This window comes from Scyliorhinus torazame, chromosome 5 (genome assembly GCF_047496885.1).
Source record: "Scyliorhinus torazame isolate Kashiwa2021f chromosome 5, sScyTor2.1, whole genome shotgun sequence".
Lineage (NCBI taxonomy): Eukaryota > Metazoa > Chordata > Chondrichthyes > Carcharhiniformes > Scyliorhinidae > Scyliorhinus > Scyliorhinus torazame.
The window spans coordinates 188,594,299-188,621,329 of record NC_092711.1 but is presented as its reverse complement, the minus strand read 5'-3'; the positions used below and the strand labels follow the sequence as shown (position 1 = coordinate 188,621,329).

General features: G+C 49.9%; 1 protein-coding gene and 1 long non-coding RNA gene across 5 annotated transcripts in view; one reads left to right on the top strand and one right to left on the bottom strand.

Moving 5' to 3' along the window:
- The window catches only part of LOC140420824 (uncharacterized), a 136,215-nt gene that overhangs the window by 97,922 nt on the left and 11,262 nt on the right, over nucleotides 1–27,031 (top strand). The window contains exon 1 of one of the 4 annotated variants that reach the window (XM_072504883.1): nucleotides 15,350–15,423. The exons of 2 other annotated variants lie outside the window; for them this stretch is intronic. Coding sequence is in view for 1 of the 2 variants with exons in the window: in XM_072504880.1 (XP_072360981.1) it covers nucleotides 15,456–15,485 (30 nt within the window). In the remaining variant the exon portion in view is untranslated. Of the gene's footprint in view, nucleotides 1–15,349; nucleotides 15,486–27,031 lie in introns of those variants that run through there. One more of the 4 variants, XM_072504880.1, reaches the window with a different exon arrangement.
- Nucleotides 2,457–14,714, bottom strand: LOC140420828 (uncharacterized). Its single transcript, XR_011946601.1, has 2 exons — nucleotides 11,453–14,714; nucleotides 2,457–3,993 (listed from the first exon to the last, which is right to left on the bottom strand). It is a non-coding gene; the product is annotated as an uncharacterized lncRNA (long non-coding RNA).

Genomic DNA, 27,031 nt, shown 5'->3' with positions numbered 1-27,031 from the left:
ATCAACGAGGCCGAGGTGGAGATGGTTAACAGCTTCAAATTCTTTAGGGTGCACATCACCAAAAAATCTGTCCTGGTCCACCCACGCCGACGCTACCAGCAAGAAAGCACAACAGCGCCTATACTTAACTCAGGAAACTTAAGGAAATGTCGACACTGACTCGTACCAACTTTTACAGATGCACCATAGAAAGCATCCTATCTGGCTGCATCACAGCCTGGATTGGCAACTGCTCAACCCAAGACCACAAGAAACTTCAGAGAGTTGTGAACACAGCCCAGTCCATCACACGAACCTGCCTCCCATCCATTTACTCCATCTACATCTCCAGCTGCTGATTGAAAGTGGGCAGCATAATCCAAAGGCCCTCCCACCTGGCTTACTCACTCTTCAACTTCTTCCATCGGGCAGGAGATACAAAAGTCTGAGAACACGCACGACAGACTCAAAAACAGCTTCTTCCCCGCTGTTACCAGACTCTTAAAGACCCTCTTATGGACTGACCTGATGAATACTACACTCCTTTATGCTTCACCCGATGCCGGTGTCTATGTATGTACATTGTGTACCTTGTGTTGCCCGATTACGTTTTTTTTTCATGTACTAAATGATCTGTTTGAGCTGTTCGTAGAAAAAATACTTTTCGGACTTCCGGTTGTGACCATGGAGTGAGTGGTCCACATACAGGGCTGTTCCTGCTTAAAGTCACAGAAAAGGGCTCTTTTCACGCAGATCCAGGTGGAGATTTGATGAAAAGGCGTAGGTGAATGTAGAGGAGTAGTTTACCCCTGAATGGTATGTCTCTGATCGCCAGACCCGGCAGAAAGCAGTGAGAAATTTGGCTGGAAAGTTGAAACAGTCTGGTGTTGCAGCAACAGGTCTCTTCCAGCATGCAGGTGGGGGAGGGGCACGCTGGAAAGCCCCAGATACAGGGACTGATGACTTTTGTCAAGAGGAATTCCATAAGCAGAGGGAAGAAATGCGTGAGGATCATGCAAAGGCCATTGCAGGAGCTATGGCACCCCTGAAGAGTACTTTGGAGCGGATGGAGAGGTGTTGGAGGTGCAGGGGTCACAGATTTGGGAGATTGAAGGAGTGATCTCGGACCACAGCGATTGTGTGGTGGCTCTGGAGGCGGAGGTGGGGCTCCTTGGATACTTTTGTAAGACGTTGAGGGCAAAGGTTGAGGAGCAGAAAAATACCTGAGAAGACAGAACCCTGTGAATAATGAGCCTACCTGAAGGAGTGGAAGGTGTGAGTGCCACAAGTTACGTCTCGAGGATGCTGGCGGGGCTGGTGGCAGAAGGGTGCTGGATAAGGCACCTGAAGTGGACTGAGCGTAGGTCTCTGAGGCAGAAGCCTTGAGCTGGGGAGGCCGCCACACGCGGTGATCGTGAGGCTCCATAAATTTGTGGAGAAAAGAGAAAATTCTACGGTGGGCCAGGGAGAAGCATAGCTGCGATTGGAAAGGGAAATCATGTCTGGATTTATCAGGACATCGGAGCCGAGTGGGCAAAACGGCGGGCAGGTTCAACAAGGCAAGGCGGTGCTGTACCAGCGGCAGATCAGGTTTGGGGTGATCTACTGGCGACATTATGGGTGACGTTCGGAGGTCGGGAGTATTATTTCGAGACCCCAGAAGCAGCCGAAAACTTCATTAAGGAGCAAAAACTGGGGGGAGAACTGAGTGGCAATGCTTGGGAACCGGGATGCTGGCACTATGTAATGGTCGGGAGCATGTTTGAAGTGGGTGTAGGGATTGGGAGATTTTCACCTTTTTTTGTGGGGAGGAGGGGGTTCTGTTCAATGTTTAGATTGTAAGGAGTTGTAGGGGTGAAATATTTATGTGGGGATGGATGTCCCCCCCCCCCCCCCCCCCCCCCCCCACCCCGTCCTGTTTTATGGGACTGTTTGTGTTTAACATCTGTTTGCTTTTGGACAAGGCTACCTGGAGTTCAGGAGAAGACCTTGTTTGGGTGGGGGAGGGTAAGGTCAGCAGGAGCCTTCTTCCTTGAGCTGAGGAGTGGGGGGGGGGGGAAGAGGAGGGGGAGGTCATTAGGATGTGCCTTTGGGCAGGGGCAGCCGTGCTAGCAGGTTATGCTGGTGAACGGAAGTGAGGTGGTGGGGGAGAAGGCCACGAGCGGTGGCCGGGGGCAGGGGGAAAAGGGGAAGTGGGGGGGGGGAAGAAGGGGAAGTGGAAAAGCGGGGGAGGGGGGGGGTTGCGACACGGCAGGGGTGAGAGATGGACATGGTTAAGAGCAAAGAAAGGGGCCATCTGGGATGGGCTAGGTACAGAGTGGAATTGAAGGGGCAGGCGTTAAGTGGTGTTGCTCGTTTTAGCCTTAGTTTACTTATTCTTATTCTGTCACCTTTGCTCAAGAGTCGGCAGGTATCTTTCTGATACCGCCACGTGGTTCAAGTCCGAGTAATGATGAATAATCCAACACACCGCTTAGTAAGAGTTAAATCAACGCTCATTTATTATATACAGCAATCAATACTTATACAATAATTCTACTTCTAAACTACTACCTACCACTAACAGGCCAATACTTAACTTTGGAAATGGCCCACCAGGTCAGGGAAACGAATGGTCTTTCGAATTGGTTCTGAGCCTGCGGGATTCAAAAGCTGGTACAGGTCGATAGTCAGGAGTGTCTATCTGGTAGCGATCTTTGGAGTAAAACTTACGGTTCCTTTCAGCAAGGGTCTCGAAGGGTGCGGAGAGGATAAGAAGGGTCGAGTTGAACATGGCCCCTATTCTTATAGTCCCCAGGGGCTTCCCGCCTCTCGGGGCGGATCTTGTACCTGGTTCCAAGTGATTGGACTTGGTCCCAGTCACTTGGTTCGATCTGCTCCAATACTGGAGCGATTCCTTGATCGAGGGGTGGTCGTTTACCTCTCTTTGTGTCAGCTCCTGCTGGCGCCGAAAGGTCTGGGTCGGCTTTATGTTGCTAATTTGTAGCAATTGTTCCCGGGGATGGCTGATTAAAATGCAGATGGCTGGGGTGTTGTGATGTTGATGGCTGCAGGTATCGGTCTGGTCTGGCTTCTCCAGAGGCGAATACACTGTTTTACCTGCAGCTGTCTGTTTGAGTCCTGTTGACTGATTTTCCCATCAGCCTCTTCCGTTCGCCATTTTAAATCGGGGTTTGGCCATTCTAATCGGGAGTCCGCCATTTTACACGGCTACATTCTCTCCTTGTGATCCTAACGCGAAGCGTGAAGGATCACATCAATTTGTTACTTTCCATTCCCTGACCAGGGGGGACACCTCCGACATGGCCTCTGCTCTGACCATAGCTATGCACAAAAATTTTAACTAACAATTCTAAGGGCGCTATGTCAGACAGGGACATGCATTACAAAATAACAAACTTGGAACCTCTAACTTATCCTTATTACACTACACTCACTAAACATTTCATTACCCTATCTTCCTCAAACATACAACAAAATCACATCATTCCATAATCTTTCCTGGCTTGGCAGTCAAGCTCAGGATCATGCAATGCTTTTCATGAAAGTTTGTACATTTCTTTATTTACAGTAATAACGCAAGTGAATGCACTTTATTATTTTGTTATAGATCGCGGGGGTTAGGGGTCTGTTCGTAACCGAATATAGGGGATCTGATGCTATATAGCGGGTTTCGAGCGGGGTAGGCTCTCCTTCTCCATTTACGTAGGCGCATAGTCTGCACTATACAGCAAAGTATCGCCAACGCTAACAGTGCTTCGATCACGTAGGACAGGGAGTACCAGGTTATGAACCTGGCACACCAGGATGATGCAGTGTCGCTGGTGACTGGGCTCTGGGTACTGCGGGGCAGTGAAACATTAATGGCTGGGGGGTTTGAAGTCATGGGGTTCGCGTTCACGCGCAACCAAGTGTCCAAAATTAAAATGTTGATCACGATGAAGGAAGTCCTCATGGCTGTCTTCTTTCCTTTTCTTTCTTTGGGTTCTCTTTATGTTCTCCGGTCCTGGAGTTCTGTAGAAACAAGCATAGTCTCTGTAACTATCTTTGTTTAATACCTGGTATGCTAGTGTGTCTGTCCTTTGGTGCCAATTATTCCCTTATAATTGGTCACTATGTGTGACTCCCCTATTTTTTTTCAAAACCAAATTTTAGGACACGGCACACATCCCAATCATGAACCAGTGCTGATTTACCATCCAAATGTTCTAGGATGTAAATAGCAGATGGCGGCAACCTAAAGGTTACCAAAACAAACAAAAACTTTTTGAAATAAAAAATGTCAAATGAGGTGCGTATGGGCCGCGACGGGTAAGCTTTGGATGGAGTCCCCGGGTAGGACGGCTACCAATGCCGTATCTCCCCTACCCGAGCGTGATTGACCAGCGGGGGGGTCCCCAGGCAGGGCGGGTCTCACGCCGTTTCTCCACTGCCTGAGCAACCGACAAGAAGGGGCAAAAATGTAGTCATCGTGGTGGGGCTGCCATAGTGGTTCAGTCCTTCGAACCAGAAGGGCAGTTACGATCGGGCGTCTGATACCCGAACATGTATCAGCTGAACAGCTAGTTCCTCTGAACGAGTGTGTGGTCTGTTGACCAGTATCTGCAGATAAGCTAGTTCCGCTGAACAAGCGTGTGGCCACGGTGGGTCTCTGAGGGCAAGTCCTCAGAGGTTTCGGCAGAATGGGTGTGTGGCAGTGAGAAAAATTCTCCTGTCAGACATACAACATTTAACAAACTTACTAACATCATAAAACATTCTGCAGGTTCCATCAGGAAGGACAACACTTTTCCCAAGTGGTTTCTTTTAAACATCATGTGGACACCTCAGTTCTCAGTTGCGAACAGGGTCGCAAAGGGGTTGGTGGTTTGGGCGTCAGACCTGAGGTCGTCACCTTCTCCCGGGTGCCAAACTCTGGAGTGGATTAGGGCTGAAAGGGCTGCTTGCTGTGAGTTGGAGTTGCTCTCGTCGTTGCGGACAAGTCTGTAGGAGTTGTCGCGGTGCCAATAATTTGTGTCGAGTTGTGTGGGGACCAAGTCGGGTCGTCAGTGTGGTTCGGTGGTCGGTGGTGGGGTTTGTTTAGAAAAGTGATCAGTAAGGGATCACCTGTTTCGTAGTCGGAGTCGCTGGGTGTGGGTCCTGTTGCATGGGGATAGTAGGGAGGCGTGCTGTGGCTATCATCCGAGTCACAGTCGCTGTCTCTGCTGCTGCAGTCTGTGGGTGTTCCAGGGCAGAGTGTATATTTCGCGGGTCGAGTCGGGGTGGAGTCCGTGGCTGGACTGGAAGTGGTGGGGGTTGGTCGGGTTATGTTGGCTGTGGGCGGGGAGTGGACTGCTGCGTCAAGCATGACGTGGTGTGCGTGGTTCGACTGTGTTCCATAAGCCTTTAACTGGTTTATATGAAACCACGCAGTCTTACCATTGGGGTACTTTATTTTGTAAACGGATGGGCTTACTTTGTCCGCAATGGAATACGGACCCGAGTATTTAGGTGACAGGAATGTGCTGGGGTTATATACAGAAAGCATCACTTGCTGTCCGATATCGTACTCCGTTGCATGCACTGTCTTGTCGAAACAAGCCTTGCTCTGTTTCTTTTTGGTGCCCAATTTTACTGCGGCTGCTAACTGAGCCGTTTTTACATTTGCAACTAATTGCTCCACGGCTTTCTTGTGTGTGAGGGCTGTTACTTCGGGCCTGGTCAGGTCTAAACCTAACAAGTATTCTGTCCCTTTCATGGGGCGTCCGGTCATGAGAGTGTGTGGGGTGTAACCTGTGGAGGTGGAAACAGTGTTACGCAAAAACATCAGCGCAAAAGGGAGGACTGAGTCCCAAGTGGTGTTGTTCTGCTGGTCCATTTTTCTGAGGGTGGTTTTTAGGGTCCGATTCATGCGCTCCACGATACCACTCGACTGTGGTTGGTATGCAATGTGGAATTTTTGGGTGATGCCAAATATCGTGAGGACGTTCTGCATGACACGTCCCGTAAAATGGGAGCCTTGGTCAGATTCAATGCTGCGGGGGAGTCCCCATCTTGTAAAGATGTGGTGGGTTAAAATCTTGGCTGTGGTTTTTGCAGTGTTGGTGCGGGCTGGAAATGCTTCCACCCATTTCATAAATGTATCAATTACCACAAGTACATATTTATAGCCATTCCTGCAAGGGGGCAATGGACCTATAAAATCAATCTGGAGGTTAGTCCAGGGGCCATTAAAGGGTCGGGTGTGACTGAGTTGGGCCTTTTTGGCATATCTGTCGGGGTTGTTCTGCGCGCAGATAAGGCAATTTTCAATGTAATGGCTTACATCTTCCTTTAGATTTGGCCACCAACAAAGCTGTTTGAGATGCACTGTAGTGGGATCGATTCCCTGGTGTCCATGACCATCATGGAATAAACAAATCAATTGGTTCCTGTCTTGTTCAGGAACCACATAAAGGGTGTCCTTTAACACCACACCGTCATGTGTGGTCAGTGTATTTCTGAACCTCTCGTAGGAGGCTGGAAACTTGCCTTTCACAATCTCCGCGAGATTGCTGTCCTGCTTCTGGGCCTCTACTAGATCCTCTACTCTAGTCTGTGTGACCTGAACTGCACTCACTGGCGCGCTTTCGGGGGGTTTCCAAAAATACCCAATACTGGAACCTGCCTTAGCCAGTGCGTCAGCTATTACATTTCCTGGGGGGGAGGAACGATGGTGGCTGCGGACTTTTATGATCCCAAAAGTCCTGTTCTGGGCTTTTACTAAAATATGGCGGAGTAATGGGGCTGAGGGGAGTGGTTTTCCTTCTGCGGAAACAAATCCTCTTGCTTCCCACAGGGGCAGAAATTCTGTGAGGCTGTTACAGACATAGAGGCTGTCCGAGTATATGTCTGCTGGGCTGGGGAAGGTATCTGGGTGTTCCACTATGTATGCAATGGCCGCAAGCTCGGCTGCCTGCGCGCCTAAGTGTCCGGGTAGTTTTAACAGTATTTCCTCAAGGGCGCGTCCCTGCGCGTCCTCGACATATATCCCGCAACCTGTTATGCGCTGCCCATCTAAGACTGTGGAAGATCCATCCACATAAATCTTAATGGGTTCACACGTGTCCGGGTGAGGGGGGCTCTGAGATGAATTTCCTATTTTTCTGGGGGGTGTTTTAGCGATAAAGGGGCCTGTGTTGTGGTGTGGAGAGATAATCTCACATTCATGGGGGGTTCCGGGGTACTGCAAATTGTCGGCTAATTATGTGTGTGTCTTTGTCCTTTTTACTGTGATGTCCCGTCCCTGCAAGAGAAGGGTCCATCTAGCTGCGCATATTTGGCTGACGGTACCGTCCTTGAGTCGGCCATCCAGTAAAAGTTGGGTGGGGGTGTGTTTGGTCAGAATTGTGATGGGGTTCAGTCCGGTAATGTATGAAAAATACTGGACTGCCCAGAAAACTGCGAGCAGGTGTCTCTCACAGGCTGGAAATCCCTGCTCCACAGCATCTAAAATTCTGGAGGCGTAAGCTATGGGTCTTAACTGGTCGTGCCGTTCCTGGAGGAGCACGGCTGAAAGGGTGCGGTCTGTGGTCGCTACCTCTATGGCGTAAGGGGAAAGCGGGTCTGGAACTTGTAGTGCGGGGGATGCTATGAGTGCCTGTTTTAAAGAGTCCACAGCATCCGTATGCTGCGGAAGCCATTCCCAGGGGTCTCCTTTCTTTAGGAGGTCTGAGAGGGGTGCTGCCTTGCTGGCGAAACCGTCAATGTGGTTTCGGCAGTAGCCAACCAGTCCTAAAAACAACCGGAGGGCTGAAACGTTCTGAGGAATGGGCAATTTAGCGATCGAGTCAATTCTTTTATGCTCGATCTCGCGTTTACCGTGCGTGATAATTGTTCCCAAATATACCACTTTTTCTTCCAAAATCTGGGCCTTTTTGTGGTTGACTTTACAACCAATTGTATGTAGTAGTTCCAGGAGTTCTGACAGAAGCTCAATGTGCTCTTCCTTAGTGTCTGTCTGCAGTAGTAGATCGTCTACATACTGTACCAGACATTCGGGGCGAGAGAATTTTGCTAGTCCATTTGCCAGCTGTCGGTGGAAAATGGAGGGGGAGTTGTGGAACCTTGTGCCAGGCATGTCCACGTGTACTGCTGTGCTTTAAAGGTGAAGGCAAATTTGTACTGGCACGCCTTTGCCAATGGAATGGACCAGAATCCATTACTGATGTCCAAAACCGTGAAGTAGCGGGAATTGAGTCCATGCTTGAGCATGGTCTCGGGACTTGTTGCTACGGTGGGGGCTGCTGCGGGGGTGACTTTGTTGAACTCCCGATAATCAATGGTCAGGCGCCATGATCCGTCGGGCTTTCTCACTGGCCAAATCGGGGCATTATTAGTGGATGCTACTGATCTAAGTACGCCCTGCTCTAATAAGCTCTCGATAACTTTTAAGATTTCTCCCTCTGTTTCTAGGGGAAATCCGTACTGTTTCTGGGGTCTAGGGTCAGGTCCTGTTACTTGTACGGAGCCAGTCATCCGTCCACAGTCATGCTTGTGGGTCGCGAATGCTGCCCTGTTCCTTTGCAGGACTGCCCTAACCTGCTTGTCCGTGCTAAGCATGGTCAGGTTGAACCAAAATTCGTCTACTGCGCTAATTTTGTTCATATATTCCCCTATGTTGAGCGTTGCGGGGGCTCTTGTGGATTTCGCCAACTTCCAGACACACTGGTTGACTGGATCGAATGATAGGTGGTGGGAATTCATAAAATCAATCCCCAGGATGTGTTCTGCTGTGTGGGGCAGGTCTACTAAAACTATGGGGTGTTTGGTGGTGATGGTTCCGATTTGAATGGGTACAGGGGCTGTGATGTGTCCCTGCTGTGAGTGGCCTGTAAAGCCGCTGAGGGTGATAGTGGCTGTAGTGGGCCACGTGTCTTTTCGAAATAGGGTGGAGGAATTTATGGTGGTGCGGGACCCTCCTGTGTCCCAAAGAAATTCGATAGGCTGTCCCCGAATTTTCGCTGCGACTACGGGTCGTCCTGACCTATCCCAAAGGGTGTCGCAGACCCAACTGGAGGAGCCCGAACACCGTCAGTCCGTTCCAGTCAAGTCCGTCTGATCCGAACGGGCGCTAACGCTATGGATGGGCTCTGTCTTTTTCTTAATCAGAGTGCCTGTCTGTTGGGCTCTCTGTGGCTTTTTAGGGGCATTGCACTCTTTGGCAAAGTGTCCCAACTGTCCGCAGTTGTATCATTCTTGTGACTTGGGTGGGGGGCTGTTCTTTCCCTCATTTACCCATGCGGGGTTGTGATGTGCTCTTACTGCCTGCATGTCTGCGGCGGCTTGCTTTTCTTTGGTGTTTTTAGCTGTGGGTTTACTCTGAACAGATTGCTCCCAAACGCGGGACAATCTTTTAACTACCCACTTCTCGTTATGGGCCTCTTCTGAGGGATCATAACTATTACAGGCATTCTGTCCTGCATCTGTGGCATGGGAGATAAGGGTGCGGGTCCATTTGGCCATGTTGGCTGGGGACAAATGGGCACGGTCTACGTCTCCGAAGACTGCTGCGAAGTGAATCCACAGGCGTCCAGCAAACGCTGTGGCGTGCTCAGACTTCTTCTGTCTACATTTATTGAGGCCATCTACGGGGTCACCCCGGTTATACCCAATCGCATCCAAGATCGCAGTATGCATTTCTGCAAAGGTGCCTCCTCCTACATTCTGTGGGTCGGGAAGGGCTGCTGCTACCGATGGATCTAAGCTTAGAACCATGAGCTTTACATGCTCTCTCTCATCCAGGACGTACATGTTCGCCTGATGTTTGACGGTGGCAAAGAAATGGTGGGGGTCTGCGGCGGGAGGAATGGTGTGATCTTTGCACACGCATCCCGTAATTGGGTCACTGTTAAGGGGGTGGAATATAGAAATTCCGCATCGTCCGATGTGGCTGTGCGGTGGGTGGTTACAGGATTCATTGGAGCCTGAACTACCTGCTGTGTGGGGGGTTGGGGTGCTTTTCTCCTTTGGGGCTTTCCCTGTGCACATGTTCCCTGAACATATCTCTGTGCTGTTTCTTGTAACTCTTCCCAATCAGGGCCGTCTTCCTGGTCTAACTTTTCCCCAAAGGTTTCCTGAAATCCTTTCTGGCCAGAAAGCAGTGATTGAAGGTCTGCAATCTGCTTCCGGCATTTTGCATGATCTATGGTGCTCTGTCTTTGTTCTGTGGTTGCAGCGTGGAGCGCTCTCAAGGCTGCCTTGAGATCACTACATTGTTTCTGTAGCGTCTCCACCTGCTTTTCTGTCGCTTTCCTTACCAGGACTGCACGTTGCGTGTCCTGATAGGCCTTTTCGTACTGTGATTGGAAACTGCTTAAATGCGCCAGACAAGACTGGTGACCCCGTTTGGCGTCAGCCACCTCTTCATCCTTTGCTGCCAATTTCCTCCTTAACTCTAAATTCTCTTTCTCAACCTCGCATACATCGACTTTACTCATCCGATGTATACCCTCAACTTCTTTGCGGAGCGTCTTGACGACCTCCTCTGTGCCTCGCAATTGTGCCAAACAGGACACGATTGCCATCGGCTTGCGAGCTTTTGCTAAGCTCTTTTTATGTATCTCACTCATGTTCTCCCACCAAGTATGCCCTATACCTCCGGGACCTGATTCGTCATTATCGCAGAAATCATTCCACAGAGGCCATCCTTTGCCCTTGAGATATTTCCGTATTTCCTCCTCCCAAAATGGGACACTGTCCCACTCTACTGCTGCTGGTTGCTGCAACCGCAAATTCCTCAGGGTTCATGAGGCGCTGCACTGCCTGCATGGCCATCTTTCCTATCCGCCTGCTTCATTTAAATTTGGAACAGGGGGCATAGGCGGTGTCGTAGATCCGGGTACGGCTTGCGCTAATTTCCAAAAATACAGACTTCCGACAGTTTTGACGCAACAAAAACCTATCAGTTTTACCTTATAGCCCTGTTAGTTACGCATGCATACACACACTTCCGAATTCCGACTATTAATCAGAACTGCTTGAACACTTGTGGTTTTCTGTTTCCAATTGGTTTCTAATTCAAATTTCTTGGGTTCTCCCGGAGTGGTTTTCCACTTCTAGATCGGGTCCCATCAGGATGTCGCCAAAATGTTGCTCGTTTTAGCCTTAGTTTACTTATTCTTATTCTGTCACCTTTGCTCAAGAGTCGGCAGGTATCTTTCTGATACCGCCACGTGGTTCAAGTCCGAGTAATGATGAATAATCCAACACACCGCTTAGTAAGAGTTAAATCAATGCTCATTTATTATATACAGCAATCAATACTTATACAATAATTCTACTTCTAAACTACTACCTACCACTAACAGGCCAATACTTAACTTTGGAAATGGCCCACCAGGTCAGGGAAACGAATGGTCTTTCGAATTGGTTCTGAGCCTGCGGGATTCAAAAGCTAGTACAGGTCGATAGTCAGGAGTGTCTATCTGGTAGCGATGGTTGGAGTAAAACTTACGGTTTCTTTCAGCAAGGGTCCCGAAGGGTGCGGAGAGGAGAAGAAGGGTCGAGTTGAACTTGGCCCCTATTCTTATAGTCCCCAGGGGCTTCCCGCCTCTCGGGGCGGATCTTGTACCTGGTTCCAAGTGATTGGACTTGGTCCCAGTCACTTGGTTCGATATGCTCCAATACTGGAGCGATTCCTTGATCGAGGGGTGGTCGTTTACCTCTCTTTGTGTCAGCTCCTGCTGGCGCCGAAAGGTCTGAGTCGGCTTTATGTTGCTAATTTGTAGCAATTGTTCCCGGGGATGGCTGAATAATATGCAGATGGCTGGGGTGCTGTGATGTTGATGGCTGCAGGTATCGGTCTGGTCTGGCTTCTCCAGAGGCGAATACACTGTTTTACCTGCAGCTGTCTGTTTGAGTCCTGTTGGCTGATTTTCCCATCAGCCTCTTCTGTTCGCCATTTTAAATCGGGGTTTGGCCATTCTAATCGGGAGTCAGCCATTTTACATGGCTACAGTGGGGAAGACGACGGACGGTAGAGGGGATTGGAGGTGCAAGCCTCCGGTAAGGGTGGTAATGTGGAACGTCCGGGGACTGAATGGGCCGGTTAAAAGGTCGCGGGTGTTTGCGCACCTCAGGAGCTTGAAAGCGGGGGTGGTCTTTTTACAGGAGACACACCAGGTTAGGTTAAGGAATGGGTAGGTTGGGCAGGTTTTTCACTTGGGGTTTGATTCGCAATCGAGGGGTGTGGCGATTTTAATGAGCAAAAAAATGGGATTCGTGAGTGCGAAGGAGGTGAGGGATCCAGGTGGGAGATATGTGATTGTGAGTGGGGTATTGGAAGGGGCACCGGTAGTGTTGGTAAATGTGTATGCCCCAAATTGGGATGATGTGGGTTTTATGAGGGGGTTGCTGCCAGCAATCCCGGATTTGGCCCTGAGGGAGGTGCTGGATAGTATCAGGGGTATGAAGTCGGGGAAGGCCCCTGGGCCGGACGGGTACCCGGCAGAATTTTAGAAGGAATTTGCAGCGGACCTGGCACCACAGCTGTTGGGGGCGTTTCATGAAGCACAGGAGAAGGGAGAGTTGCCGGAGACGATTAGTAATAACACTAATCCCCAAAAAAGGGAAGGATCCGGTGGAATGTGGGTCGTCTTGACCCATATCACTTTGAACACGGATGTGAAAGTTTTGGCTAAGTTGTTGGCGGGGAGGATGGAGGATTGTGTCCCGGGGGTGGTTGCAGAAGATCAAACAGGCTTCGTGAGGGGCAGTCATCTCGCCAGTAATATAAGACAGCTGTTGAATGTGGTGATGAATCCGTTGAGAGCTCTGGTACCGGAGGTGGTGGTGTCCATGGACGCGGAGAAAGCATTTGATCGTGTGGAGTGGCTGTACTTGTTCGAAGTTTTGGGAAGGTTTGGGTTTGGGCCGAGATTTGTGGCATGGGTGCGGTTGCTGTATGTGGCGCCAAGAGCGAGGGTGAGGACGAATGATATGAGCTCACAAAGCTTTGACTTACACAGGGGTACGAGGCAGGGGTGCGCGCTGTCGCCGCTGCTGTTTGCGCTGGTCATAGAGCCATTGGCGATGGCTCTCAGGGGGTCGGCAGAGTGGCAGGGGATAATGAGGGGACAGAGGGAGCATCGTGTGTTGCTCTATGCCGATGACCTCCTGCTGTATGTTTCGGATCCGTTGGAGAGTATGGGAAGGATTATGGGCCTGTTGGGGAGGTTTGGAGAGTTCTCGGGATACAAGCTGAATGTAGGGAAAAGCGAGGTATTCCCGGTGAATGAGCTGGCACAGCAGGCTGATTTAGGGGGGATGCCATTTATGGTAGCGAGGGATAGGTTTAGGTACTTGGGGATTCAGGTAGCGAGGGAATGGACGGGGCTCCATAAGCGGAACTTAACGAAGCTGGTGGAGGAGGCCAGGGAGGATCTTAAGAGGTGGGATACACTGCACTTAACGTTGGCGGGGAGGGTCCAAGTGGTGAAAATGAATATTCTGCCGAGGTTCTTGTTTATCTTTCAGGCTCTCGCGATCTTTATACCAAAGGCCTTTTTACGGAAAGTGGACACCATCATCTCTGACTTTGTATGGGTGGGGAAGGTGCCGAGGGTGGGGAGGACCCTGCTACAGAGGCAGCAGGGGGGTTTGGCGTTGCCAAACTTGCTTCATTATTATTGGGCGCCGAATGTGGACAAGGTGCGGCGGTGGTGGGAAGGAGAAGGGGTAGAGAGGGTTAGGATGGAGGAGGAATCTTGTAAGGGGTCTAGTTTGAGGGCTATGGTGACGGCAGCATTGCCAATAGCTCCGAGTAGGTATTCAGGGTGCCCAGTGGTGCAGTCCACGGTGAAGATATGGAATCAGCTGAGGAGGCATTTTAGGGTGGAAGGGATGTCGGTGCTAACGCCAGCGTGCAAGAATCATGGGTTTGAGCCGGGGGGGATGGATAGTGTATGCAGGAGGTGGAGGGAAGTGGGGCTGGTCAAGGCGAGGGATTTGTATTTGGAGGAAGGGCTTGCCAGTCTGGAGGAGCTAAGGGAGAGGGTAGAGCTGCCGAGGGGTAGTGAGTTCAGGTATCTACAGGTTAGGGACTTTGAATGGAAGATCTGGAAGGGGTTCCCTAGATTGCAGGGATACACCTTGCTGAAGCGACTGCTGCTTCCGGATGTGGAAGGGGAGGGAAGAATTGGGATATATATAAGTGGCTGGGGGAGCAGGGAGGCGAGCGGGTGGTGAAGATCAAGGAGAAATGGGAAGCGGAGTTGGGAATGGAGATCAGTTGAGGAGTATGGAGTGAGGCACTGCGAAGGGTAAACGGGACCTCCTCTTGTGCAAGGATGAGCCTGATACAGTTCATGGTGGTGCACAGGGTGCATGTGACTCGGGCGAGAATGAGTGGGTTCTTTCAGGGGGTAGCAGATGAGTGTGAGAGGTGTGGGCGGGGGCCAGCGAATCATGCACACATGTTTTGGGGTTGTGAAAAATTGGGAAGATTCTGGGCGGGAGTGTTCGTGGTCTTAGCCAGGATAGTAGAGGAGGGAGTGGACCTGGACCCTTCGGTGGTGATATTTGGGGTTTCAGAGAAGCCGGAGCTCATGGAGAGGAGGAAGACCGATGTCATGGCCTTCGCCTCTTTGATTGCACGGCGCCAAATTTTGCTGGAGTGGCGGTCAGCATCGCCACTGGGGGTAGCAGCATGGTTGGGTGACCTGTACGACTTCCTGCAGTTAGAGAAGATAAAGTATGAGTTAAGGGGCTCAGCAGGGGAATTCGAGAAAAGGTGGAGGATGTTTGTGACCGTGTTTGAGGAGCTGTTCGTCGCGGGGGGGGGGGGGGGGGGGGGCGGGGAGAAAGGAGGAAAATTGGTACAAACTATAGTTGATTGTTGGGAAGAATGTTTCCCAGGGTGTTTATTTGCTGTAACCTACTTTGATACAAGTTTGAATAAAATGTGTTTTAAAAAAACTTTTCACTGTACCTTGGTGCACGTGACAATAAACAAATCAAATCCAATCCAATCTAAACAGGATGAGGAGGGTCTGGGATTGATGTCCCGATCTTGAACTCTCAAACAGAAAATGTTGCCAATAATCAGCAAGTCAGGCTGGCTATGTTTTAGATTGAAGAGGGGGCTTTCTGATGTAAAGTAAAGGTGTACTAGGGAAATGAGTGTGGATCCCCGCACCCTGAAGAGAGGAGAATTGACCACACATCTCTTCCCCCTATTTCCCAAACAGAAAATGCTCCCAATAATCAGCAAGTCAGGCTGAGTCTGCGGCCGCTCTCACCCTTTGAGACCGTCACAATGCACAGCTGATTGACAGCAGCGGCGGACCAAAAGGAAGAGAGGGACGGGGCTGGCGAAGGAGCGGAAGCGGCTGGTCCTCCAACCAATCGGAGTGAACGATTGGGCTGGGAGTGGAGCAGGCGCAGTGAGAGTAATGGCGATAAGCTATTTTGTAGGATGCGGAAACCGTAAGTGGAGAAAAGTCGAGGCGGAGGGGTGAATGGATCTGGCGGGCGAGCGGAAAGTCTTCGTAAGCCTATTGTGTAAACTGGAAACACCGGAAAATAATTTACCAGTTGGCAATTCTCCCTCTGCACCGAGCGCGGCCTCAGATTTCTCCGATTTTCAGATGAGTCGTCATCTTTATTTGGGGCAATATGCAGTGCAGCTCATGCACGATCGCCTTATTCATTGGGGGCAATGTTCTTCAGTCTGTTCAATGGCAGAATGGGAACAACTTATCCATCAAACTGCTTCACACTTTGAGTTACAATGTCTTATTGGTGAAGCAGGGCAACGATATATGTCCAAATCAGTGACAATAATTTGTATTTATATTGTATCTTGAACATAGTAAAACCTTTCAAGTAATTTCACAGAAATGTGCTAAAGTAAGATTTGACAATGAGCCACATAAGAAGATATGAGGGCAGGTGACCAAAAGCTTGGTCAAAGAGGGAGGTTTTAAGTCTGAAGGAGGAAAGTGAGGTGGAGAGGTTTAAGGAAGAAATTCCAGCGCCTGTGACCCGGGCAAATGAAAGAACGGACCCAATGGTGGAGTGATTGAAATAACAAATGTTCAAGAGGCTGGAATTAGATGAGTGCAGAGACCTGGGAGGGCGTGTGGCTGGAGGAGATAACAGAGATAGGGATGGTCACAACCATGGAGGAAAACAAGGAAGAAAGTTTTAAAACATTGAAGCTTCTGATCCTCAAACGTTGTAGGTCAGTCAGCACAGGGGTGATGGGTGAACAGGATTTGTTGCAAGTTAGCATGAAAGTTTCAGAAACATGAGCAAGACTGTGATCGTAGAATTTACAGTGCAGAAGGAGGCCATTCGGCCCATTGAGTCGGCACCTGGAAAGAGCACCCTACCCTATCCCCAGTAACCCCATCCAACACTAAGGGCAATTTTGGATACTTAAGGGCAATTTAGCATGGCCAATCCACCTAACCTGCACATCTTTGGACTCTGGGAGGAATTCGGAGCACCCGGAGGAAACCCACGCACAAACAGGGAGAACGTGCAGACTCTGCACAGACAGTGACCCAAGCCAGGAATTGAACCTGGGACCCTGGAGCTGTGAAACAATTGTGCTAACCACTATGCTACCGTGCTGCCGAGTAATGTTAGGATATGTTAGGGACAGGAGGGGTGTTAATTTAAACCACACTGACTTTGCCACTCTAAACTGAAAGATGTTTCTGATTTGATTCCTCGTGTCTAACCGGTGGCATATGACTCAAAGGGTTAATTTGTTTGGACAAACTACACACACACAAAACGTTGCCTCCTTTTCATTCACGCAGCAACAGACAGAAAGAGAAAAGAAAGATTTACAGTGCAGAGACCACCGAGAATAATTGTGTTTCTTATGAGTTCCAGAGTCCAGAATCAAAATGTGTCTTCAGGGATAATGAGGTGTGAGTTTGTTCGTAACTTCCAGATAGTTCCTTTTGTTCTAGAGTCACAGACCGACATAGATTCAGCCATTTAAAAATATATCTTTTATTAAGGCATTTATACAAACACACAAATAAGAGCAAGATTGTTTAACATAATAAATAATGAACACCCTCTGCTAAACCTCAATCCTCCTTTAAAGAAGTCGATGAATGGCTTACATCTCCGGTGAACCCAGCAACCAACCTTCTCAAGTTTGCACTGAGTGCTGAATTTGGTGCATTTGAATGCTGTAGTAAGAGTTTGGTGACCGAGGGAGTATAAGGCTTCATTTTTATCTAAAGTTTAGTCTTTCTTTTATTTAGTTAATTAACTTAAAAGTTGCTGTTTAGTTTAGAAGGTGAATTTTCAATCAGCTTTAAACAAGCTTCTACTTGTAGGCACTTGCAGCTGGAGCTTGTTAATTAGTTAATTGGATTAGGCCAGTTTTCAGAGGCTAGATTCACAGTATAAAAGTGATCCCCTACAGAGCAGACTTTGTTTGCACTGAGTGCTGAATTTGGTGCATTTGAGTGCTATAGTAAGAGTTTGGTGACCGAGGGAGTTAGGCGAGGAGGGAGTAAGGTGCTCCTTTCATTTTGTTTCCGACATTTCCGCAAAGAGTGAGAAGAGAGCCAGGAGTTTACAGAAAGTGTAGCTGACTGGGAGCAGAGTCGGAGGGCGGAGATCTAGTTAGTCCACAGGGCAGCTATATTCTATCAGGTAAGAGGGGATGGAGGCTAGGCCAGTTGCATGCTCCTCCTGTAGGATGTGGGTGGTGAGGGATACCACCGGTGTCCCCGCTGACTATACCTGCGGGAAGTGCACCCAACTTCAGTTCCTCAAAGACCGTGTTAGGGAACTGGAGCTGAAGCTGGATGAACTTCGGATCATCTGGGAGGCAGAGGGGGTGATTTGAGAAGAGTTACAGGGAGGTAACCACACCCAAGGTACAGGACAAGAATAGCTGGGTTACAGTCGGGGGAAAAAAACAAACAGACAGTGAAGGGATCCCTCGTGGCCGTTCCCCTTCAAAATAAATATACCGTTTTAGATGCTGTTGGAGGGGATGACCTACCGGGGGAAGGCCCTAGCGGCCAGGTCTCTGGCACTGAGTCTGGCTCTGGGGCTCAGAAGGGAAGGGGGGAGAATAGAAAAGCAATAGTTGTAGAAGATTCAATGGTTAGGGGAATAGATAGGAGATTCGGTGATCGCGAGCAAGACTCCCGGACGTTTGTTGCCTCCCGGGTGCCAGGGCCAGGGATGTCTCGGATCCTGTCTTCAGGATCCTTAAGGGGAGGGTGAGCAGCCAGAAGTTGTGGTGCACATTGGTACCAACGACATAGGTAGGAAAAGGGGTGTGGAGGTAATAAACAAGTTTAGGGAGTTAGGCTGGAAGTTAAAAGCCAGGACAGACAGAGTTGTCATCTCTGGTTTGTTTCCGGTGCCACGTGATAGCGAGACTAGGAATAGGGAGAGAGTGCAGCTGAACACGTGGCTGCAGGAATGGTGTAGGAGGGAGGGCTTCAGGTATTTGGATAATTGGAGCGCATTCTGGGGAAGGTGGGACCTGTACAAGCAGGATGGGTTGCATCTGAACCAGAGGGGCACCAATATCCTGGGAGGGAGGTTTTCTAGTACTCCTTCGGGAGGGTTTAAACTAATTTGGCAGGGGAATGGGAAGCAGATTTGTAGTCCAGCAACTAAGGTAGCCGATATTCAGGACGCCAAAGCGTGTAGTGAGGCAGTGGGGAAGGGAACACTGACAAAGGAGAGTACTTGCAGGCACGGAGGTGGGTTGAAGTGTGTATACTTCAACGCAAGAAGCATCAGGAATAAGGTGGGTGAACTTAAGGCATGGATCGGTACTTGGGACTACGATGTGGTGGCCATCACGGAAACTTGGATGGAAGAGGGGCAGAAATGGTTGTTGGAGGTCCCTGGTTATAGATGTTTCAATAGGATTAGGGAGGGTGGTAAAAGAGGTGGGGGGGTGGCATTGTTAATTAGAGATAGTATAACAGCTGCAGAAAGGCAGTTCGAGGAGTATCACCCTACTGAGGTAGTATGGGTTGAAGTCAGAAATAGGAAAGGAGCAGTCACCTTGTCAGGAGTTTTCTATAGGCCCCGCAATAGTAGCAGAGATGTGGAGGAACAGATTGGGAAACAGATTTTGGAAAGGTGCAGAAGTCACAGGGTAGTAGTCATGGGTGACTTTAACTTCCCAAATATTGAGTGGAAACTCTTTAGATCAAATAGCTTGGATGGGGTGGTGTTTGTGCAGTGTGTCCAGGAAGCTTTTCTAACACCGTATGTAGATTGTCCGACCAGAGGAGGAGCAATATTGGATTTAGTACTTGGTAATGAACCAGGGCAAGTGATAGATTTGTTAGTGGGGGAGCATTTTGGAGATAGTGACCACAATTCTGTGACTTTCACTTTTGTAATGGAGAGGGATAGGTGCATGCAACAGGGCAAGGTTTACAATTGGGGGAAGGGTAAATACGATGTTGTCTGACAAGAATTGAAGTGCATAAGTTGGGAACATAGGCTGTCAGGGAAGGACATAAGTGAAATGTGGAACTTGTTCAAGGAACAGGTACTACGTGTCCTTGATATGTATGTCCCTGTCAGGCAGGGAAGAGATGGTCGAGTGCGGGAACCATGGTTGACAAGAGAGGTTGAATGTCTTGTTAAGAGGAAAAAGGAGACTTGTGTAAGGCTGAGGAAACAAGGTTCAGACAGGGCATTGGAGGGATACAAGATAGCCAGGAGGGAACTGAAGAAAGGGATTAGGAGAGCTAAGAGAGGGCATGAACAATCTTTGGCGGGTAGGATCAAGGAAAACCCCAAGGCCTTTTACACATATGTGAGAAATATGAGAATGACTAGAGCGAGGGTAGGTCCGATCAAGGACAGTAGCGGGAGATTGTGTATTGAGTCTGACGAGATAGGAGAGGTCTTGAACGAGTACTTTTCTTCTGTATTTACAAATGAGAGGGGCGATATTGTTGGAGAGGACAGTGTGAAACAGATTGGTAAGATCGAGGAAATACTTGTTAGGAAGGAAGATGTGTTGGGCATTTTGAAAAACTTGAAGATAGACAAGTCCCCCGGGCAGAGCCGTTGGCAATGATCTTTTCGTCCTCACTGTCAACTGAGGTGGTACCAGGGGATTGGAGAGTGGCGAATGTTGTGCCTCTGTTCAAAAAAGGGACTAGGGATAACCCTGGGAATTACAGGCCAGCTAGTCTTACTTCGGTGGTAGGCAAAGTCATGGAAAGGGTACTGAAGGATAGGATTTCTGAGCATCTGGAAAGACACTGCTTGATTAGGGATAGTCAGGAGGTGACCAAGCATGTGGATGAAGGTAAAGCAGTGGATGTAGTGTACATGGATTTTAGTAAGGCATTTGATAAGGTTTCCCATGGTAGGCTTCTGCAGAAAGTGAGGAGGCATGGGATCGTGGGAAATTTAGCCAGTTGGATAACGAACTGGCTAACCGATAGAAGTCAGAGAGTGGTGGTGGATGGCAAATATTCAGCCTGGATCCCAGTTACCAGCGGCGTACTGCATGGGTCCTCTGCTGTTGGTGATTTTCATTAATGACTTGGATGAGGGAGTTGAAGGGAGGGTCAGTAAATTTGCAGACGATATGAAGATTGATGGAATTGTGGATAGTGAGTTGTCGGCTGCAAAGAGACATAGATAGGCTGCAGAGCTGGGCTGAGAAGTGGCAGATGGAGTTTAACCCTGAAAAGTGTAAGGTTGTCCATTTTGGAAGGACAAATATGAATGCGGAATACAGGGTTAACGGTAGAGTTCTTGGCAATGTGGAGGAGCAGAGAGATCTTGGGGTCTATGTTCATACATCTTTGAAAGTTGCCACTCAAGTGGATAGAGCTGTGAAAAGGCCTATGGTGTGCTCGGGTTCATTAACAGAGGGATTGAATTTAAAGCCGTGAGGTGATGATGCAGCTGTACAAAACTTTGGTAAGGCCACATTTGGAGCACTGTGTACAGTTCTGGTCGACTCATTTTAGGAAGGATGTGGAAGCTTTGGAAAAGGTGCAAAGGAGATTTACCAGGATGTTGCCTGGAATGGAGAGTAGGTCTTAACGAGGAACGGTTGAGGGTGCTAGGCCTTTTCTTATTAGAACGGAGAAGGATGAGGGGCGACTTGATAGAGGTTTATAAGATGATCAGGGGAATAGATAGAGTAAACAGTCAGAGACTTTTTCCCCGGGTGGAACAAACTATTACAAGGGGACATAAATTGAAGGTGAAAGGTGGAAGATATAGGAGGGATATCAGAGGTAGGTTCTTTACCCAGAGAGTAGTGGGGGCATGGAATGCACTGCCTGTGGAAGTAGTTGAGTCGGAAACATTAGGGACCTTCAAGCAGCTATTGGATAGGTACATGGATTACGGTAAAATGATATAGTGTAGATTTATTTGTTCTTAAGGGCAGCACGGTAGCATTGTGGATAGCACAATTGCTACACAGCTCCAGGGTCCCAGGTTCGATTCCGGCTTGGATCACTGTCTGTGCGGAGTCTGCACATCCTCCCCGTGTCTGCGTGGGTTTCCTCCGGGTGCTCCGGTTTCCTCCCACAGTCCAAAGATGTGCAGGTTAGGTGGATTGGCCATGATAAATTGCCCTTAGTGTCCAAAATTGCCCTTGGTGTTGGGTGGAGGTGTTGAGTTTGGGTAGGGTGCTCTTTCCAAGAGCCGGTGCAGACTCAAAGGACCGAATGTCCTCCTTCTGCACTGTAAATTCAATGATAATCTATGATTAATCTAGGAATTAATCTAGGACAAAGGTTCGGCACAACATCGTGGGCCGAAGGACCTGTTCTGTTCTGTATTTTCTATGTTCTAAGACAAACTTAATCTTTTCCAACCTCAGAAATTCCACCAGGTCGCTCACCCACACCCCGCTTTCGGTCGCTCCGAGTCCCTCCACCCAAGAAAAATCAGTCTCCAGGCTATTAGGGATACCTTCACCCCCAACACCTCAGACATTATGTCCGCAAATCCCTGCCAGAACCCCTTCAGTTTTGGACGTGCCCAGAACATATGGATATGGTTCGCAGGCCTCCCTGTGCACTGTCCACACCTATGCTCTACTCCCTCAAACCTACTCATCCTAGCCACCGTCATATGTGCCCTGTAAACTACTTTGAACTGAATAAGGCTGAGCCTTGCACACAATGAGGACACATTCACTCTCCGCAGGGCCTCTTCCCACGTCCCGGCCACCACCCCCAGCTCCTCCCATCTACGTTTGACCTCTCCTATCAGGGCACCCTCCCAGTCCATCAGCTCCTGCTAAATCTCGGACACCTTCCTCTCCCCTACTCTCCCACGACAGCACCTTATCCTGCAACACCAAGGGCGGCAACCCGGGGAAGGACGACACCTGCCTCCTCACCAAGTCTTGGATCTGTAAGTATCTAAACCCATTACCTGTCGCTGGGCAAGTCCTATTCCTTCCTCCAGGTCATCTAAGCTTGCAAAGTTGCCCCTTACAAACAGGTCCCCAAGCAGTTCAATCCCCGTCTGCCGCCACTCCCATAACCTCTCATCCAGCCCCCTGCAGGTGCAAACCTGCGGTTGTCACAAATCGGTGCCCACATCGAGGTGCCCTCCAATATCATACAGCCTCCACTGCCGCCGTACCCTCAAGGCTGACACCACCACTGAGCTCGCGGAGTACCTGGCTGGCGAGTACAGCAGAGGCACCATCAACAATGCCCCTAAACATGTTCCCCTGCAAGAGGCCGCCTCCATCCACCCCAAGCCCGACCCCTTCCCCACTACACACTTCCTAACCATAGCGATGTTGGCAGCACAGTAATAATTCTTTATATTCCGCAACGCCAGTTTTCCTGCCCCCGTTCGTTCTTGACCCACGGGGTCTTCATGGCCCACACAAACCCTGAAATCAACAAGTTGACCTTCTTCTTAAAAAATGACTGTGATGAAGATTGGGAGGCTCTGAAATACAAACAAGAGCCTTGGCAGCACCGTCATTTTTGCTGTCTGTACCCACCCTGCCAGCGACAATGGTAGCACATCTCACCTCTTAACATCCCCCTTCATTTGCTCCACCAACTGAGCCAAATTCAATGTATGCAGCTGCACCCAACCCCGTGCCACCTGGATGCCCAAGTATCTGAAACCCGCCCCCACCACCTTTTGACGGCAGCTCCTCCAACCTCCTCTCCTGACCCCGTTCTCAATCTGGAATTCCTCGCTCTTTCCCATGTTCAGCTTGTGTCTGGAAATGGAGAGGGATTGTGCTTGATTCTCCCACGCGCACAATCCCTCTCCAAACCCTCAATGCTCTAAGCACCATTGCCAATAGCTCTATTGCCAGGGCAAAAAGCAATGGGGAGAGCGGGCACCCCTGCTTTTTGCCACAGTCCAATCCGAAATACCCCGCGCTCACCCGGTGCGTCTGCACGCTTGCTGCCGCGCCCTATACAGCAGCCGGACCCAATCCACAAGCCCCTGCCCGAACCCGAACAGTCCCAACACCTCCCACTGCACCGGTTCAAAGCCTTCTCTGCATCCATTGCCACTGCCACCTCTACTTCCTCTCCGAGGGCTTCATAATTACATTAAGTAACCTCCTTATATTCGCCTACCAACTTCCCTTCATAAATCCCGTTTGATCCTCGGCTATCACCCCATTCACCCCCACAGGGGCCAGTACCACTCTTCCCGTCCCGTCCTTCACTCTTCCAATCTCCCTCGCCGACTCCTGCTTCTTAAATTGGTGGGACAGCATCCTGCTCGCCTTCGCCCAGTACTCGTACACTGCCCACTTGGCCCTCCGCAACTGTCCTACCACCTCCCTGTGGGCACCTGCCCAAACCTCCACCTGGAGCCTCTGCCTCTCCTTAGAAACCCTGCCTCCGGGCCTCCGAGTACCTCCTGTCAACCCTCAAAATCTCATCCACCAGTCTCGCCATCTCTGTTCATTCCTCATTTTCGCTGTGCACCAGGATCGAAATGAACTCCCCCCTAACCGCTGCCGTGAGTGCTGCCCACAGTGTGATGGCTGTAACCACCCCTGTATGTTAAGTTTCACATACCCCCCAGATGGCAGCACTCACCCACTCGCACACCACCTCATCTGCTAACAACCCCACATCCAGCCTCCACTGTGGGCGTTGGGTCCCCCTTCTGTCCACTCGCAAATCCACCCAGTGTGGCACGTGATCTGAAACCACGATCACTGAGTACCCCAAGTCGACCAAGCCCGCCAGCAACATCTTGTCCACCACAGAAATCAGTCTGGGATTACTGCACATGGGAGAAGTATGAAAACTCCTTCGCTCTCGGCATCCCAAGCCTCCACGGGTCCACTCCCCTCATGTGCTCCATAAACCCCTTCAGCTCCTTCACCACCGCCAACACCCTTCGTCTTTAGGGCTCAACCGATCCAAGTCTGGCTCGATGACCGTGTTAAAATCACCCCCCATGGTCAGCCGGTGCGTGTCTAGATCAGGAATCTTCCCCAGCACCCGTCTCATAAACTCCACATCATTCCAGTTTGGGGCATAAACATTTACCAAAATCACCGGCATCCCGTTCAGCTTCCCACTCACCATCGCGAACCTCCTCCCCCACCCCCAAATCTGCCACTGTGCTGCCCACCTCAAATATCACCGCTTCTCTACCAGCACCGCCACCCGCCTCGTCTTCATGTCCAGTCCCAAATGGAACACATGCCTTACCCATCCTTTCCTCAATGTTGTCTGAGCCCCAATCTTTAAATTCGTCTCCTGTAAGAAAAAAGCCATGTCCGCCGTCAAACTCCTCAAGTGTGCGAACACACATGACCGTTTGACCGGCCCATTCAGCCCCATGTGACGAGCCTGGTTGGGGAGGCTCCCCTCCCTTGTCAATCAACCATATTCCTTTTTGGGCCATCCCCCGGCCTGAGTCACGTGACCCTCCAGGCTCACTCTCGGATGTCCACCGTCATCATTCCCTTTCCCGCTGTGCCACAGCAACCACACCTTTGTCAGCAGTCCGCTCCCCACCACCGCCACCTACCCCCCAAACAAAGCAACAATCTCATCCCCCTGCCCTGAACCAACCACATAACCACCCTCCCCTGCGCTCCTGTTAACTTGCCCGCCCAGCTAGTCTGGCAGCCCCCACCCAAGGCCTCCAAACCTCCTACCCCACCCCATTCGCACCCCCCTCGAAAAAATAAACCGAAGAAAGGTATATTCGCCCTTGGCGCTCCCCAAGTACTCAGCCACCAAGCCCCATAAAACATCTCAAAGGAGAAAGTTCTCCAACAACCATCAAGAGAAAAAAACAAACGCCTCCAAAGTCCTCCTTCTCCTGCCTGTCCATTGTCCCTCAGAAATTCCTCACCTTCTCTGGCATTCCAAAATAATGTTCCCAGTCCTAGAAGATCACCCAGAGACGGGCCGGGTACAACATCCCAAATTTCACCCCCTTAAAGAGGGCAGCCTTGACTCTGTTAAACCCAGCCCTCCTCTTCGCCAGTTCTGCTCCCAGGTCCTGATGCACCCGCAGTTCGTTCCCTTCCAGGGTGCACCTCATCGTCTTCCTCGCCCATCGCAAAATCTTTTCCTTGTCCAGGAAACGGTGCAGCCGCACCATCATCGCCCTCCGTGGCCCGTCCGCTTGCGGCCTCTTCATCAGCGCCCTGTGTGCTTGGTCAACCTCCAGGAGCCAATCAACCTTACATAAGAACTAGGAGCAGGCGTAGGCCTTCTGGCCCTTCAAGCCTGCTTCGCCATTCAACACGATCATGGCTGATCTTATTGTGGACTCCGGTCCACTTGCCTTAACCTTTTATTTCTGTACTGTTCAAATATCTATCTATCTTTGCCTTAAAAACATTTAATGAGGTAGCCTTAGCTGCTTCACTGGGCAGAGACCCTTTGGGTGAAGAAGTTCCTCCTCAACTCGGTTCTAAACCTGCTCCCCCTTATTTTGAAGCTGTGCCCCCTAGTTCTAGTTTCACCCATTGGTGGAAACAAGCTTCCCGCTTCTATCCTATCTATTCACTTCATAATTTTAAATCTTTCTACAAGATTCCCCCTCATCCTGCTAAATTCCAATGAGTATAGACCCAGTCTACTCTAGTCTCTCCTCATAAGCCAATCTTCTCAACTCCGGAATCAACCTCGTGAATCTCCTCTACATATCCTCCAGTGCCAGTACAACTTTTCTCAAGTCAGGTGACCAAAACTGTACACAGTACTCCAGATGTGGCCTCATCAGCACCCTATACAATTGCAACATAACCTCCCTGGTTTTAAACTCCATCCCTCTAGCAATGAAGAACAAAATTTCATTTTCCTTCTTAATTACTTGCTGCACCTGCAACCCAACCTTTTGCGATTCATGCACCAGTGTACCCAGGTCCTTCTGCACAGCGGCATGCTGCAATATTTTACCATTTAAATAACAGGCCAAAATGGATGACCTCACATTTAGCCATGATGTGGAGATGCCGGCGTTGGACTGGGGTGAGCACAGTACGAAGTCTTACAACACCAGGTTAAAGTCCAACAGGTTTGTTTCGATGTCACTAGCTTTCGGAGCGCTGCTCCTTCCTCAGGTGAATGAAGAGGTCTGTTCCAGAAACACATATATAGACAAATTCAAAGATGCCAGACAATGTTTGGAATGCGAGCATTAGCTGGTGATTAAATCTTTACAGATCCAGAGATGGGGTAACCCCAGGTTAAAGAGGTGTGAATTGTCTCAAGCCAGGACAGTTGGTAGGATTTTGCAGGCCAGATGGTGGGGGATGAATGTAATGTGACATGAATCCCAGGTCCCGGTTGAGGCCGCACTCATGTGTGCGGAACTTGGCTATAAGTTTCTGCTCGGCGATTCTGCGTTGTCGCGGGTCCTGAAGGCCGCCTTGGAGAACGCTTACCCGGAGATCAGAGGCTGAATGCCCTTGACTGCTGAAGTGTTCCCCGACTGGAAGGGAACATTCCTGCCTGGTGATTGTTGCGCGATGTCCGTTCATTCGTTGTCGCAGCGTCTGCATGGTCTCGCCAATGTACCACGCTTCGGGACATCCTTTCCTGCAGCGTATGAGGTAGACAACGTTGGCCGAGTC